The 14739-nt window shown below is 33.4% G+C and overlaps 1 protein-coding gene across 2 annotated transcripts in view; it reads left to right on the top strand.

Annotated features, from left to right (window-relative positions):
• LOC145694136 (uncharacterized) overlaps nucleotides 1-13640 on the top strand; it is a 56252-nt gene extending 42612 nt beyond the window's left edge. The window contains exons 1-3 of one of the 2 annotated variants that reach the window (XM_081770252.1): nucleotides 7788-7891; nucleotides 12266-12697; nucleotides 13485-13640. In XM_081770252.1, coding sequence (XP_081626378.1) covers nucleotides 7880-7891; nucleotides 12266-12679 — 426 coding nt within the window. In that variant the 5' untranslated portion in view covers nucleotides 7788-7879 and the 3' untranslated portion in view covers nucleotides 12680-12697; nucleotides 13485-13640. Of the gene's footprint in view, nucleotides 1-7787; nucleotides 7892-12265; nucleotides 12698-13484 lie in introns of those variants that run through there. The other variant, XM_081770253.1, reaches the window with a different exon arrangement.
• Nucleotides 13641-14739: the final 1099 nt, after the last annotated feature.

The following is a 14739-nucleotide window of genomic DNA, read 5'->3' as shown; positions in this document are numbered from 1 at the left end:
AAGGAAATTTCGCAGCATCCAGATAAGCGTAATATCAGGATGTCTTGAAACATTGGAGATTTGGAGGTCCATCAACACATTAATTGTGATTTGAAAATACGACATCATATAACCACCATTTTCTTCGAAGATCTTTTGCCTTACCTATGATTTTATAAGCATTCCAACACGTCAGCTACTACAAATGTCAGTTGTTGAATAACGTTAGACCTAGTATGACCATCCAATAAAATATTTCGTACTAACCTATGTAGAAAAGAGTACTAGATCTGGGGAAAAATACTAAAATTTTATCTGCTCCTGTTTCACCCTATTTATGACATTTTACTATATGAATATCTTATTAGAAGGTTTTCGGCAGCTCACATTTTTGAAAGAACCTCGAACTGAATTTTTTTTTTTTTTTTTTACAGTCAAAATTGGACACAAACCGTGCAAACCACTTACACTCGCTCAATGTGGACTTTACACCCCCAAACTAAAATTCCTGGCGGAATCCTACTTAATTGTCGTATTACAACTCACTGTAAAACCACTAAAGTAACACGAGAATGACAAATATAGAGAATATCGGAAGAAAACAAGGAATATCATTAAAGGGGCTTATTGAGAAAATCGAGTTTTAATTCCTTAATAGCCTACTGTTTAAATGGATCACCAAATATGTAATATTCTTTACTGTGGTCATTTATTGGTTGGAGAAGGTGACCGGACGGCACCTATGTTCTACTTCCGCTCTTGTAGGTACCACTGTTGAAAGAAAAACAGGCAGAAAAAAGTTACCAGGAACAGTGAAATTTTCGTACATTGCCATATTTTTATGAGATTCCTTTTTCTCTCCCAAATGTATTTATGAGAAAAGAAAAAGATGAAAAAGTACTAGATTTGTTGGTGAAATTACTAGAACACTAAAATATTATAAAAGGTACTAGATCTAGTGTGAAAGTGCTAGCAGTGTTCACACTGGTTAGACCTGTCTAGTTGCGATTCATATACGCTGCGATTGGGAAAATTAAGTCCATTCCATATCGCGCTCATAAGGCTGATCTTTTTCAAACTATCTGGTATATTACATGCAGCTTCCGACAAAATACTTGAATTTCTGAAAAATAAGAAATGACTAAATTTATCCTTCCTTCAGCGTTGCAAGAAATTGTTTTAAGTCAGTACTGACAGACACTTCCACGGGTTGTTATGATTTCAGGAGACGGCTCGGGTGGAATTTCCTTCTAGAGCTACGAAAAATACCCTGCAGAGAATATCTCCAATTGCACTCAATATGGATTATTATCAGTACTTTTGCAGTACTACTTTCACTCGCTGTGAAGTGCGCGGGGAAATTTCTGAAATCACCATTAGTCCATGATAATCACTCCTTTTGAAACTCTCAGCTATTGGCTTGCTTTCAACATCTTATACTAATCTATTGGGTCGATGCATAAATTCGTGCGGTTTTCTTTTTGGTTGGCAACAATGCGGCGTGAGGTAACTGTTTATCGTTATTCCGTTGTTTTACCGTAGTTTCGAGTTTGTGTGTTGTAAAACACAGGTTTTCTTGATTGTGAACGTATTATTGTATATATTTCAGACACACTAATGTGGAATGTCAAATTGAGAAAAGTGATAATTTCCGTCACATTTTACTATTCGAGTTTAACCGAGGATCCAGTGCTCTCTCAGATTTCCATTTTTCCGCTCGCTAGCTCTCTAACCACATTCAGAAGTCATGCTGGTACCACTGGTCAATGTTAATATTGATTTGTTTTAACACCATCGTGTCCTTTTACGTACGGGTAGTTCATAAACGAATTATGTAGGCTATATGCTCCTGTACTGTTATTTCCGCAACAAAGCAAGTTGGCACGTCAATAAAACCATATCATTGGTCATTAATCACATTACAAAGTGTTTGGAATGCAAAAATATATCGTGGAAATCAATCTTCTTATTTGTACCACATGGAAAATAATTCAAGGGTGGAAGTTTCCTGGTTGGTAATGATTTATTTACGTAGTTATCCCATACCATGTAGAACTTAATTGTATGTGACCATACGTCAATAATTCCCGACATATCGAAATGACAAACTTGGGCAAAAGTCAAATATATGTTATGGAAAGGGGTGATGGTGAACAAGACACACTTCCGTTTTAATGATATGGAATGCTGATCTGACCCACGTTGATGCAACAGGAAACATGATGATCAACAAAGTATGTCGTAAGGTACGTATGTTGATTGATAAGTATGTGACATTTAAAGAAGTGTACGAGGCAGGCATATAGTGCAAAAAGAATGAACATTATCGTAAAATCAGGAAATGAACAATAACAGAAAAGATTCATTAAATATTTTACTTCCTATATAAATTCAGAAGCAAGTTTTTCCTGATGAAGCTTCTCTTGACCAATGACAAACAAATTTCTTCCGGTCAAAACCAAAACACTTCTACAGGCGAGGTATTCAACTGCTACCTGAACATTGGCAGAAGGTCATAGATAGTGGAGGTGAATACATCATTGAGTAATTGTGAGTTAATGTGAGTGACAGTAAAATGTATGCAATGTACTGTTATACTCGTAGAATATGTTGATGTTATGCCTATGTTGTATTTGTATTTAAATTAACAGAACAACAGTAAAAAATAAAATATAAAATATAAGAACCGCACGAACTTATGCATCGATGCAATAGATAGAATTTCATTTTCTTCTTTTCTATTTAGGAAAAGCATTTAAAAACACATTATGTATTTTGCTGAGGAAAATTACAGAAATTTCAACATCTTATCAGTGGTTGCTTTGAAGCCCAGCGTTCTTTGCATTTTAAAAAAATAATATTTGTTATTTCATAGTTTTCATGATAGTAATAAATAAAACTTCTGCATGTTAATAATCTAAAAATACACTATATTCTCAGTAGAATTATGTTTGAAGAAATTCAGAAAGGGAAAACGTGAGTTTAATCACTATGTTTTTAATCAGTACTGCCATATAAACCATCTTAAACTTATTACACTCTAATATTAGGCTCTTTTCATTGCCGAAGAGAAATCTGAAGAATATGTCATCGTGTATCTAAGGACAGACCTTGTATTGCTTCAATGAATTGGATTAATTATGACAGTGTGGTTGCCAAACACTTATCCATTTTGCGAAGGTATCTAGTTGATCCTGATCATGTGCTTGTATTGAATAATATCGTGTCCGTCCTAGAACATTGCTTCTCGTGGGGTTAGCCAAATCAAGCTGGGTCGGATTTGGTCCCAGAAAAGATGGGTAACTTTTTGTCTCACCTACTGGTATTGGCGTTGTGGCATCCACCCAGAGTCGTGAGGACAAGTGGGGAGACAATTAAGATAAAGAAAGAAAAAGTAGTACTGACCACACATTACCGCAAAGGAATGAGTGCACAAACCAGCTGACAAGCCCTGGTCCATAACGGCTGTTGCGCCAGGAATTTATTAGTTTATTTTTTAATATTGTGTCCTTGGTTTTACTAGGAGTACTTTTTTTTTTTTTTTTTAACGTTTTCTGGCACTTGCTTCATTTCAGCAACTTTCAATTATTGTTTATCATTCACCTCGTTTAGCGTGTAGAGATACTAACAAGTAAGTTTTGTTTCACTGTGTGGAACTACGGTATATTTAAAACTATGAGAATTTATTATTGCAATAAAAGTAGTACATCTATTATGTCTGTTAGCAGTAGAGGACTAAGGTTGAAGATAGAACCACGCTATTCTTGGGACACTGAATCCACACAAAAGACAGTTAATCACTATCGTTTTACAGTTTTTGCTCTCCCATATTAAAACCGAGAAAAACTGGCTTCAATAGAAAAACAAGATCTGAGTTGGAATATACAGAAGTTGTATTATTTTGAACATAAACCCTTATTAAAAAAATCCTTTGATGTTACCGTTTTCGCTCTATGGAATCAATATTGCACAAAAGTGGTAGAAGATTTCTATCCCGGTGGGAATACTCCGTCTTAAAAGTGCAACAGCTTTTTCTGGCCAGTGAGGTTTTCAATATTCTCACTGGGCAAATGAAGGGATGGTACCTATCGTAATGGTCCTAGGTCTCTTACTTCCTAATTTATATCTTCTTCCCCAATTCCCCGGATATTATGACGACCGACAGACGTCATCCCTCATACATGACAGGCTAACATAGGCATTGCTGCCGAAAGCTCAGAAATTTAAATCCTAATCCTAACACTCTTTTAGTAGAGGGGTTACACCTATTATTGTTACGCTCAATCCATTGAAAAAAAGATTTAAAAAAACGAAAAGGAATTAAATAAATAAAGAAAGAAATCTTCTAATTAGCTATTACCGTTTTTAGACTTGGTCCTATGTATAAGTATCGGAAGTCTTATAGGGCGGCTATGGCCGTCTATCTGTCTGGCCATCTGTCGATAGGTAGAAACAGAAACAGTAGGAACAGCAGAAACAGTAAGATATATATGTCGGAAAATGGTTCCGTGTAATCGATTCAACGTCTCAAGGATAAATTCCATGTTAACCCTTAATCTTCTGTTGAAACCATACAAATTAACCATTCTCGGTTTCAACATTGATCGCCCTACAACAAATACAGTAACAGATAGCTACCAATGGATTTTTATTTGAGAATCTATTTAGAGTTTAAAGAAAACCTGTCACCTTTACCCATATCTCTCTACTAAAACTGGAAGTGGTAGAGATTTACTTTTACTCCGGTTGATCTCCACAGAGGGAAAACGGGAATAGATAATGAAGGCATTTTTTTTTTTAAATAATCGATTCAACGTCCCAAATCCATTGACTTCGCTATCCTTCTATTGAAACCGGAAGTAGTATAAATTAACCATTTCCTGTTTCAGTGTTGATTGTCATAGAGCGAAAACTGTGCAAGAAACAACAAGAACCTATTTTCGCATTTCGCTCAGTGTTTCAAGAAGAGGCTCTCTTTTCTCCGTTAACCCTTTATTCACACCAGAAGTGATAGAAATTAACAACTTCAGGTTTCAACGTTGATCGTCATAGACAGCGGAGCAAATCTGTCTTCAACATTGGGGGCGGGGGCAGGTAAGACCGTTCAATTTCTTTTTTATCAATGTTCAAAATATTTATGAAGTTAAAAACAATGCTGTGGAGGATCAGGGGAGCACAGTTGTCTTCAACACTGGGAGGTGGGCAGATTTGAGGCTTATTTGGGGGGATATCAATTTCATCTCACTTTCCTTTTTTGCAACTGGACACAAACAATCACATTTCTCTCTAAAAAACACATTTCAAATAGGATTATTGGGAGGAACAGTCCTCCCAGTTCCAAGATTAGAGGGGACATGGATTTGCACCAGTGAACAAATAGTTTTTCTAAAGTAAATACTTAAATATCGACATACAGTTTTCTTGAAATCGATTTAACTCTAAAGGAGAGATATTGTCTTCACCCTATCCCTGTATATGAAATTACGTATAAAGTTATCTTGCTTAGGACAATTCTGTTAAGTTACATACTTTTAAAGTGAATTTTAAGGACTCATTGCATTTGAAATACTTATTTTGATAATTAGTCTGGCTTCTGTACATCGAATGTGTCAGAAATTTCTACTTGGAGGATATAAGTATATGAAAGAATAAGAACTATCATGAATTGTAATAATGAGAGCCTCGTTTGGATAATATTCAGGGAATAACTATGAAGTGAAAATAATTATAATAAAAAACTTTAATAATAAAAAAGAGGATATGTTTGTGGGAGAGGAAATAGGAGAACATCAAGAAAACTCATTGGACATGAAATTGTCCATCTCAAACTCACATGGATTGGAATCAAACCAAGAACTCTCGTACCAGATGTAAATGTTCTATCCGTGAACTACCTGCCTCTAAGAAATGATTATGTCAAGCGGATAAATTATGTGTTCTGGAAAGAAATTAGAGGAAGTAGTGGATGCAGATATCAAACTAGCTTTCAAGAATACTGAACTGTTACTTATTAAAAATGTAAATGTTATTCAGGAAACAAATATGGTACTGTTTTCACACGTTACCTATAGCTACTTACAATAAAAATCACCACAACCAAATTAATGTTAAATTATGTTTATGTTAATTTCGGAAACTATAGCCTAACTGTAGAAGTTATTATAAAACTTCTACGAAATTATGTATTATCTTGAAACAATATTTTATTTAAAGTACGTTCTTTTATTTTAATATTCCAAGTTTATGCTACGCGACTATGAGACACAGATGATAATGAATGAAATGGTAGAATGGAGAAAACAAAAGGGAACCAAAAAACCCGAAAAATCCAAGCACACTGTGTTTGTATACCGTAAAACCCATTTGGCTAGAACTTGGATCAAATCAATGACCCCACACACCAGATGTTAGCACTATACCACTGAACATACGTGATACGAGTATGTCGTCAAGACTTTCTGTATGATTGAAATACGAAGAAATAGAGAGGAATGGTAAGTAGTAATTGTAAACTAAAAGTCTCAAATTCTCTTAAACGTTTGGTGAGAAACTTCTGTGTTTCTCAAGAGTTGTCATTGAGTGTACCTATTAAATCTATTTTAGCACTGCACTCCTATAATAATATCTATACCATAAAGCCCGTACTTAGGATACATACAAAATGGTGACGAAATCAAGAGATCTATTTTAAAGTAGATTCACTGATACGTTTCAGGAAACAAACATTTACATAAAGCACATATTATGGACATGTAAATGTTAGATATATATGTGTGGGAACCCGTGTGTATATATATATATGTGTGTGTGTGTGTATCGTTTGAAACAGATGTGAATATTCGGTAATAAATCATATTTACTTGAAACGATATAAGTTGCTAGCAATATCATTATGTAACTGAATCGCCTCAACGGTGAATTTAATGCAAATTTTATGTAAATTTTGTGAGAAACATATTCAAAGTATTTATGTTCCTACTAATATTTCTGTTACGTGAAATGTCTTTCTTTTATACATTTATAACCAAATCATGTTTAAGTTGCTCAGAATGAAAACCTCAATGTTCCGTATAACACAATATTTAAAAAAAAAATGCATGATACGAAGCGTTTTTTTGGTGGCCATATATATTGCATCTGGAATTGTTACGTTAAATTCAATCTTCCGTGATCAGCTGTCAATGTAGATAGATATATTGCAATGGACTGGTCAATTATTTTTTTTTATTCCTCTAGAAGAATAAAATAAGAAAAAAAAAATCAGACCACCCATTCCTGTTTCTGGAACCTTCCATGTTGTATACTGATGCTGGGTAATTGTTAGTAATATATTCAAGTCAAAGCAATTTGGTTTTTTTCTTAAATATATTTTTTATTATTCATTTGACATATACCTTCAAGTGCTTTTTTTAAAAAAAAAATCATTGGCATGAGACTTAAAATGCATGTGTGCGTTTAATTTTTGTTGTTGGTATTATTATTATTGCCGATAAATTTTGTTGCACTTTGTCAGGACAATTCCTTGTGTTCTTGTTCTTGTTGTTTTAGTTTTTATTTTTATTTTTTAATTCAATGTTATCAACTTCGTGTTGATCCAAGATGACATTTTAAAAAGAGAAAGGTTGTTTTTACACCTTTTAAATAATATCAAAAAGAGAAAGGTGGTAGCCCTAAATGAGAAGGCGTGGCTGCAATTTATATCAGTAGTTGTTGGCTATGGGACATTCTTTTAATTCCGTAAAAATTTTTACCATTATCACATTACATATACATATAAATGGAAACATTTTTGGCTCATTTCAAATGGTATATAAGAGACGTCCTGTTGTGAATTAAATCACCATTTGTGAATTTGCAGTTGTGTTGTGTTGGTCGTGTTTTCGATTTTATTACGAACAAAATGAAGTTTTTGGTGAGTTTTCTTACGCTTAAAAAACAAAAACGCGAACGAACTGAAATTTCCGTACAATTTCTAGTTTGCTGATGCAAAATACGGTGAATATAGTGTGTGCACGAAAAGGATCTTACGCTCGTCGGGATTTTTTTTTTTCAATTTGAGTATTTGTTTAATATCTCCGAAATCAATATCACAAATTTATTTGCTATAAAGTATGCGCATTGCAAATATACAGGACAATCTACATGGGGCAATACGAAAATTCTGAGTTAAAAAAGTCTTGTAGGGCTTGCTATTTGTTTCATAGTTATGAGAATCATTCGGCGTCGATGTCACAGACGCTGATTTGCATGCTTACCAAGAAAATGTCAACCTAATACGTCTGGATGCGAAAATCTCCAAAGTTTCTGTTCCAAAGATGTTGCTTCGTAACTAAAATTTCGTAGGCATTAGGGTGTTTACTCTGGCCCTTGTATTACAAATTTGTGCATTTATTCCTTACATAAAGGAAGAGAGCAACATTTTACAACTATAATTATTCTTGAACCCAACATATTGAAGTGGTTTTATCAATTATGAAACTTCATATTAGGCCCTTTTAATTATTTAAAAAAAGTATTGTTGTGACATCTTACATCATCTCTTAATTGATATGCTCCATTTTTTTTTAGCTTGATGGATAATATCCCATTATGATCTTATTTTCCCCTTTATCTTCTTATAGAGCTCTCCGGTTTAGTGCTCATCCCTGATGTTAAAGATTCCTCGTTAAATCTCAACCCATGTAAATTGTGATGGATAACGTCATGACCGTTTATTTCCTTGGGATTCTCGTGTTTCTTCCTATATTCTCACTTCTCCAATTTTTCCGTAATCATTCACTCTCTTTCAACATTATCATTGACTTCTTTAGCCGCTTATCTTCTTAAGAATGTTGTTCCCTTAATTACTCTCTCTATCCAGAGACAATGATAGAAAGAAGATGTCATTCTCGCAATGAATTCTTTTCAATTTATTTTCAATTTCTACCGTCTGGCAAACAAGTACAACATTGTTTCATTTTTGACAAGGATTGTCCCGTTTGAATTTCTGCAAGATATATGGCCGTGAAGTGGTAAATATCCTTTAAGAAGCTCCATCACGGCGAAATTAAAATACCGCTAATTTTACAGTAATTACGTGATATCTTCAAATAGATAAAGGATAATCGAAAAGTGAAACAAGAGCTACCTAGACAATATTATATTACATGAGATACCGTTATCATGACTCACTTATCTGCTTTCGATTTCCAGCTATTTAGAAATTAGGCATTTATTTTCACGTTTCTAAATGGCTGCAAACGGAAAGCTACTAGGTGACTCGTGATAACGGTATCTCATGCAAAATAATATTGTCTAGGACGACCTTGTTGCACATTTTCATTATCTTTGATCTACTTGAAGATATCACATAATTACTGTAAAATTAGTGGTATTTTAATTTCGCAGTGATAAGGCCTCTTAAGGACTACTGTGTGCCCGACGTAAGTTCCGAACCAATAGGCAGAAACAGTGTATTGTTCGATAGGTACTGAACAAAACAAAGTTATTATTTTCTTTTTATATACGGATTATAATCTTACGATTTGTTTTCCAGAAAACTATACAAAGAAACTGGAGGAACAGAAATACAAATTCATTTGAAGTAAACATCAAGGGTACTTTGCATAAAGCTTATCGCATGTTCTAAGTTATAATATTGTAATTTGAGTTTTGCGATATTGCGATATCTTTTTAAGAGACAGTCTGTTCCACATTATAAATAGCTCTGCGAAATATAGGTCAGCTGTAGGTAGTGTACTTTCAAGTGAGCGAGTAGATTGCATTATTTATTAGATGCTCTTGTTAGTACATGTGATCTCACACATCCTGAGTTTTGAAAAGGATGCTAAATGGTTCAGTGGAAAAAAATGTCTACAAAATTTAATTAATAATTTAATTTTTCGAACATTCTAATTATTATACCTAAAGCAGATCAAAGCTTCATAAACAATGCCATTGATGATTTAGGAACGAAACTGGAAAATTATGCATTTCCTGCAATCTAACAGTTATCATTCTCAGTCGTTAAAGAGATCTCGATATAAATGGATTACTTGTCAGGCTTATGTGAGTACTGCATTCTATGCTTCAATATCTATAACAGTTTGCTATAACCGTTTGTATTAAAACTTCTTCCGACATACTAATATCTAGTTATATCGCAATCAAAGCCTGTGATTCAAGGTGGTTCGGATCCTATGTTAAGCTCTAAGTCCATATTTCATATGGGCTCAGTGTTCAGATTCTGTATGTTTCTTTGAACTCAGTATATTTTGAACTATGAAACATCGGTTATATTAATGATTTGAGGGTGCATTAATCAGCATATCTGATCAGGATTCTATTCATAGTAATGTCATTGAAGTCAAAGAGTGATTTACAATCACTTAGAAAACAGTTAAACACATTCAAAAAACTGATCATATTTGTGCATCAAATTTCACCTTAAAATGTCTGTGATTCATATTTAATTCACTTTGATTCATATTTAATTCGGTAAATCAATATTAGTCTCTGTTATAATGAAAAACGATACTGTTGGAATAGTTCTGATAGATACTTTCGAAACAACTAAAATTCAGGGAGATTCATGGTCAAAACACATCATCATCATTCATTAGACATAATTAACATTGCAAATTTCTATTCTATACGTTATATAATTGAGAATTTCATTGATTATTTAACCCCTAATATATCTGAATAATATTATAAGCAGAGTAACAAAATAATAATATGATTATTTTAAATGCCATTATTAGAGACGAAGAAACGAAAAATGTGCCCTAATTTACTCAAGAAATAGACGTTTCGTAGCAATATTTGCTTTCAGGTCTGAACGAAAGTTTTCTCAACAACGTAAATTGAAATGCATGATTTCAGATAGTTATCCTAGCAAAGTGAAATAAATAAATCAGGAACTCATTTTCCAATGTGCATAACTTTGTAAATCCATAGCATGGAAACGAAAGTACGAAATTTGATAAAAAATAATTTTCCTAATTATCTGAAACTATCTCTTAGCAACAGTGACTTGATTGATATATTTAACAATAGGGAAACTAAGCAAAAAGTGTTTAAATTACAAAACAAAGTAGAAAAGTACGAAGAATGCATTTTGTTTTGATCCTAATAATTCCAATGGAACTTTTGTAAAGTACATAGATTGAATTTAAAATAATGTAAATCTCACAATTAATGTCTCATACTACTTTATGAGACATTGATTGCATAAAGAGACATGAGATTGACTACTACTTTATGAGACATGAGATTGACTACTACTTTATGAGACGTGAGATTGACTACATACTCATACTCATACTACCTGGACTTCCGGTAAGAGGTACTTGAACGTGGGATACACATGTGAGTGAACTTTGATCATTATCACTTGCATATGTTTAGACAAGTGTGCCTTGGATTGATGTTCGGTCGCTCAGAAGTCTCACGTATATTTATATATCGTGTGATAAAGTAATAATAACCAAAGTCGTGGAGGCGAATCCATATAACTCGAGGTCAACAAGTCAGCAAGATTGTTGGCCAAAATTACTTGAGAGATCAAACCTTAAGCGTATAGGCCACAATCATTCATCTTACTTTTCTATGTCCATCCGGTAAATGATGGATAAATCTCTACCAGAACTCACAAAATAGATCTCTGATCTTTTCACAAATCATTGTGTAGGTAATAGTTTAATCCCTTAAATATTAGTAATTATTAAAAGGACTCAGAATGGACAGGTAGGAATAATTATACAAATCTAAGATGGAAAATATTTCTTTTTCGCGGAAATTATTGAGGAACGAAAACAAGGCTTTTTTTTAAATTGCAATATTAACCGACTTCAAATCAACAAAATAGGTGCCTTATGTAGAAGTTATGTGATCATACACACAATTATGGTATTTCACGATGCATCTAATGAAATGTTTTATGATCTGGGACCGAAGATTATAATTGATCTATATTAAATTTATACTCTTTCAGCAAAAGAAGCATAATCAAAGTCGGTGTAGTGCACCAAAGTTGAAGCTATGCATCAACATATAAGTCGAATCTTTTTTGAAGTCGGTTAATTATCAAAGTGTTACGCTCTGTTTAGTAGGATACTATCATATCTATGAACTTTGGACTAGTGCTTTCCTTACGTCAAAACGGAAAGACATATCATATTTCAAAGCAAAATGCTCTAAATATAATACGTAATAACTTCTTCTCAAATGGAAGACAATACTCTTTACTGTGTAAAATTACAACTTACCTGTGAAATTTAAAACATTTTTACTGTTAAAATTGCAGGTTGCTCTTTGCCTTTTGACCATTGCCGCCCTATCTGAGGCTGGCATCGCTGGTGTTGGATATGGAGGTTATGGAGTAGGTTACGCTGCCCCCGCCATCGCTGCTCCTTATGCTGTGGCAGCTCCAGTTGCTAAGGCTGTTGCTCCAGTTGCTACTTCCTACCAGAACGTCAACTCGTTGCACGTTGGACAGGCTGTTGTTGCCAGACCAGTTGCTGCCGCTGCACCAGTAGCTGTTGCCCACGCTGCTCCAGCCATTGCAGCTGCTCCAGTGGCCGCTGTTGGTGGATTGAGACTGGGAGGCTATGGTCTTGGAGTTGGAGGATACGGAATTGGCGGATACGGCTTGGGATATGGAGGTCTTGGCTATGGTGGTTATGCCGCTGGTTATGGTGGATACGGTGTGATTGGTTAATTTGCCATGTTTCGAAAGGTTAGTAATGAAATTATTTACAAAAAAGTTTTACTATTAAATTAATAAAACAAGAAGAGTTTATTTTATTTGCAGCTCTACTCAATCTTATTTATTATAAATCAAATTATAACCTTTAGTTAATGGCAAACTAAATAATAATAATAATAATAATAATAATAATAATAATAATAATAATAATAATAATAATAATAATAACTATATGTTTAGGAAATAACAAAGATACAAATGACTAGTTTTTTCTTGTGTAAGAATTGACATGTAAAGTAACAGAAAATAAATATAAAATAAGTACTATAAACCATCAACTTGAACTCTTCCTATAACACAAAGTTTAGTACTGAAAGAAATATGAAGTACATTTTACTAATCACATTTATTTGAATGACAATGTAAGTTTATGTAATATTGTAATTCTTGTTTTTCAGAACATTTATTTTGCTATAATATTTCTTTTAAATAATTTCTATGGCACGTGGATAATTTAATGATAGTGTTAAACCACTAATTGGTCTTGCGAACAAGTTATGCTATGAAAACATAGATTGGTTTGCAGTATCTTCATAAGATATAATATATTTTTTTCTCTGATGAAGATATTGCTACGGTATTGAAAAGTTACACTGTAGTGCTTTTCTTAGTGTGTGTACCATGTTTTCAATTTTATCAATTTGAATGCTTGTGTTATACTTGAATATAAGTACAGTATAATATATTACAGAGATGGTTTTCATTCAGATTATTGTTTACGTCTTGTGTATAATTTATTTTTCTTGTTCTTTTGCAGTTTACATCATCGAACTCATTATGCTCAACGCCTTTATGACCACCATCGCACATAAATCATTCATTACATAAATTTGTTGATTGTTTGATTTTTGTACAAACTATATGTCATCACTGACCAAAAAAAAAATTTCTAAAGTATACGTTTATTTTATTTTATATTCTTACGTTCCTTTACGGTGAAGTAGTTTTCCTGCAACAAATTTCTCACCAACAACACAAGTTCCTTTTTTCAGTCAAGTTTTTCTTAGATTGTAAATTGTAACATATATATATATATATATATATATATATATATATATATATTTACACATTTGACTATAGTCTATACATGTGCTTACAGAAATATTCATTTCGTTGTGTGATAAATGGAGCGTTCAGTGCACAAGGGAATCTGAACCACTTTTGGTCATTTGGACATATCTCATTTTTAAGATTATTTCTGAAGCTTATTTCAGAGCTCAAAGAATCTCGTCCATATATTGTAACTCTTACAGTGTAAAAAAAAGTTAATTTTTTTCATGTACTTCAGCGTACCGCACAAACTTTATGTCCTTTTTGATCACAACTTTGGTAACTGAACGGGATTTCCTTGCTCTCTGAATGCTCGAAATGTGTAAAATGCAATGCTTGAAATAATGACCGCCAATGTCTTGTATAGGTAGGAGCAGTATACTTAGTGAAACTTCTAAACAGCCGCTGTCCAGTAAACAATAAAGGAACTACTATTGTGTTCTGCTCGGAAAAATACGTTTTGGAACAATTTAAACTTTACATAACTATTGTCCTTTCTATGCTTTTTTAGAGCCGATAAAAAATATATATAAACGTAATATTAACAAGTAGAAATATTATGTGTACAGCTTGTGAAGGAGTTTGTTTCGTGTGATGTGATATTTTCTTGATCAACATTGAAATTGGGAGTGGTAGTAGGTTTCTACCAGTTCCGGTTTCAGTAGAGAGATTAGGGTGAAGGTGGAATATATTCTTGGGACTCTTAACTGATGGTAGAAAACCGATTCTCGCTATCTGTTAACGTTTTTACTGTATAGCGATCAACATTAAAACCGGAAGTGCTTGATTTTTACTAATTCAGTGCATAGATCATCTTCTGTAACCTTTATTTAGCACTCTTGCTTTCAAGCAACATCGCATTTTATTGCGTTATCCTCACGATTTATAACTTCAGGGATCATTTAATTGACTTTATTACTTTCATACAATATTCATATACATGCTTTGTGGATCGCTTATTT

This window comes from Thermobia domestica, chromosome 9 (genome assembly GCF_964235325.1).
Source record: "Thermobia domestica chromosome 9, izTheDome1.hap1.1, whole genome shotgun sequence".
Lineage (NCBI taxonomy): Eukaryota > Metazoa > Arthropoda > Insecta > Zygentoma > Lepismatidae > Thermobia > Thermobia domestica.
The sequence above is the reverse complement of the archived record's forward strand: the minus strand, read 5'-3'. Positions and strand labels throughout refer to the sequence as shown.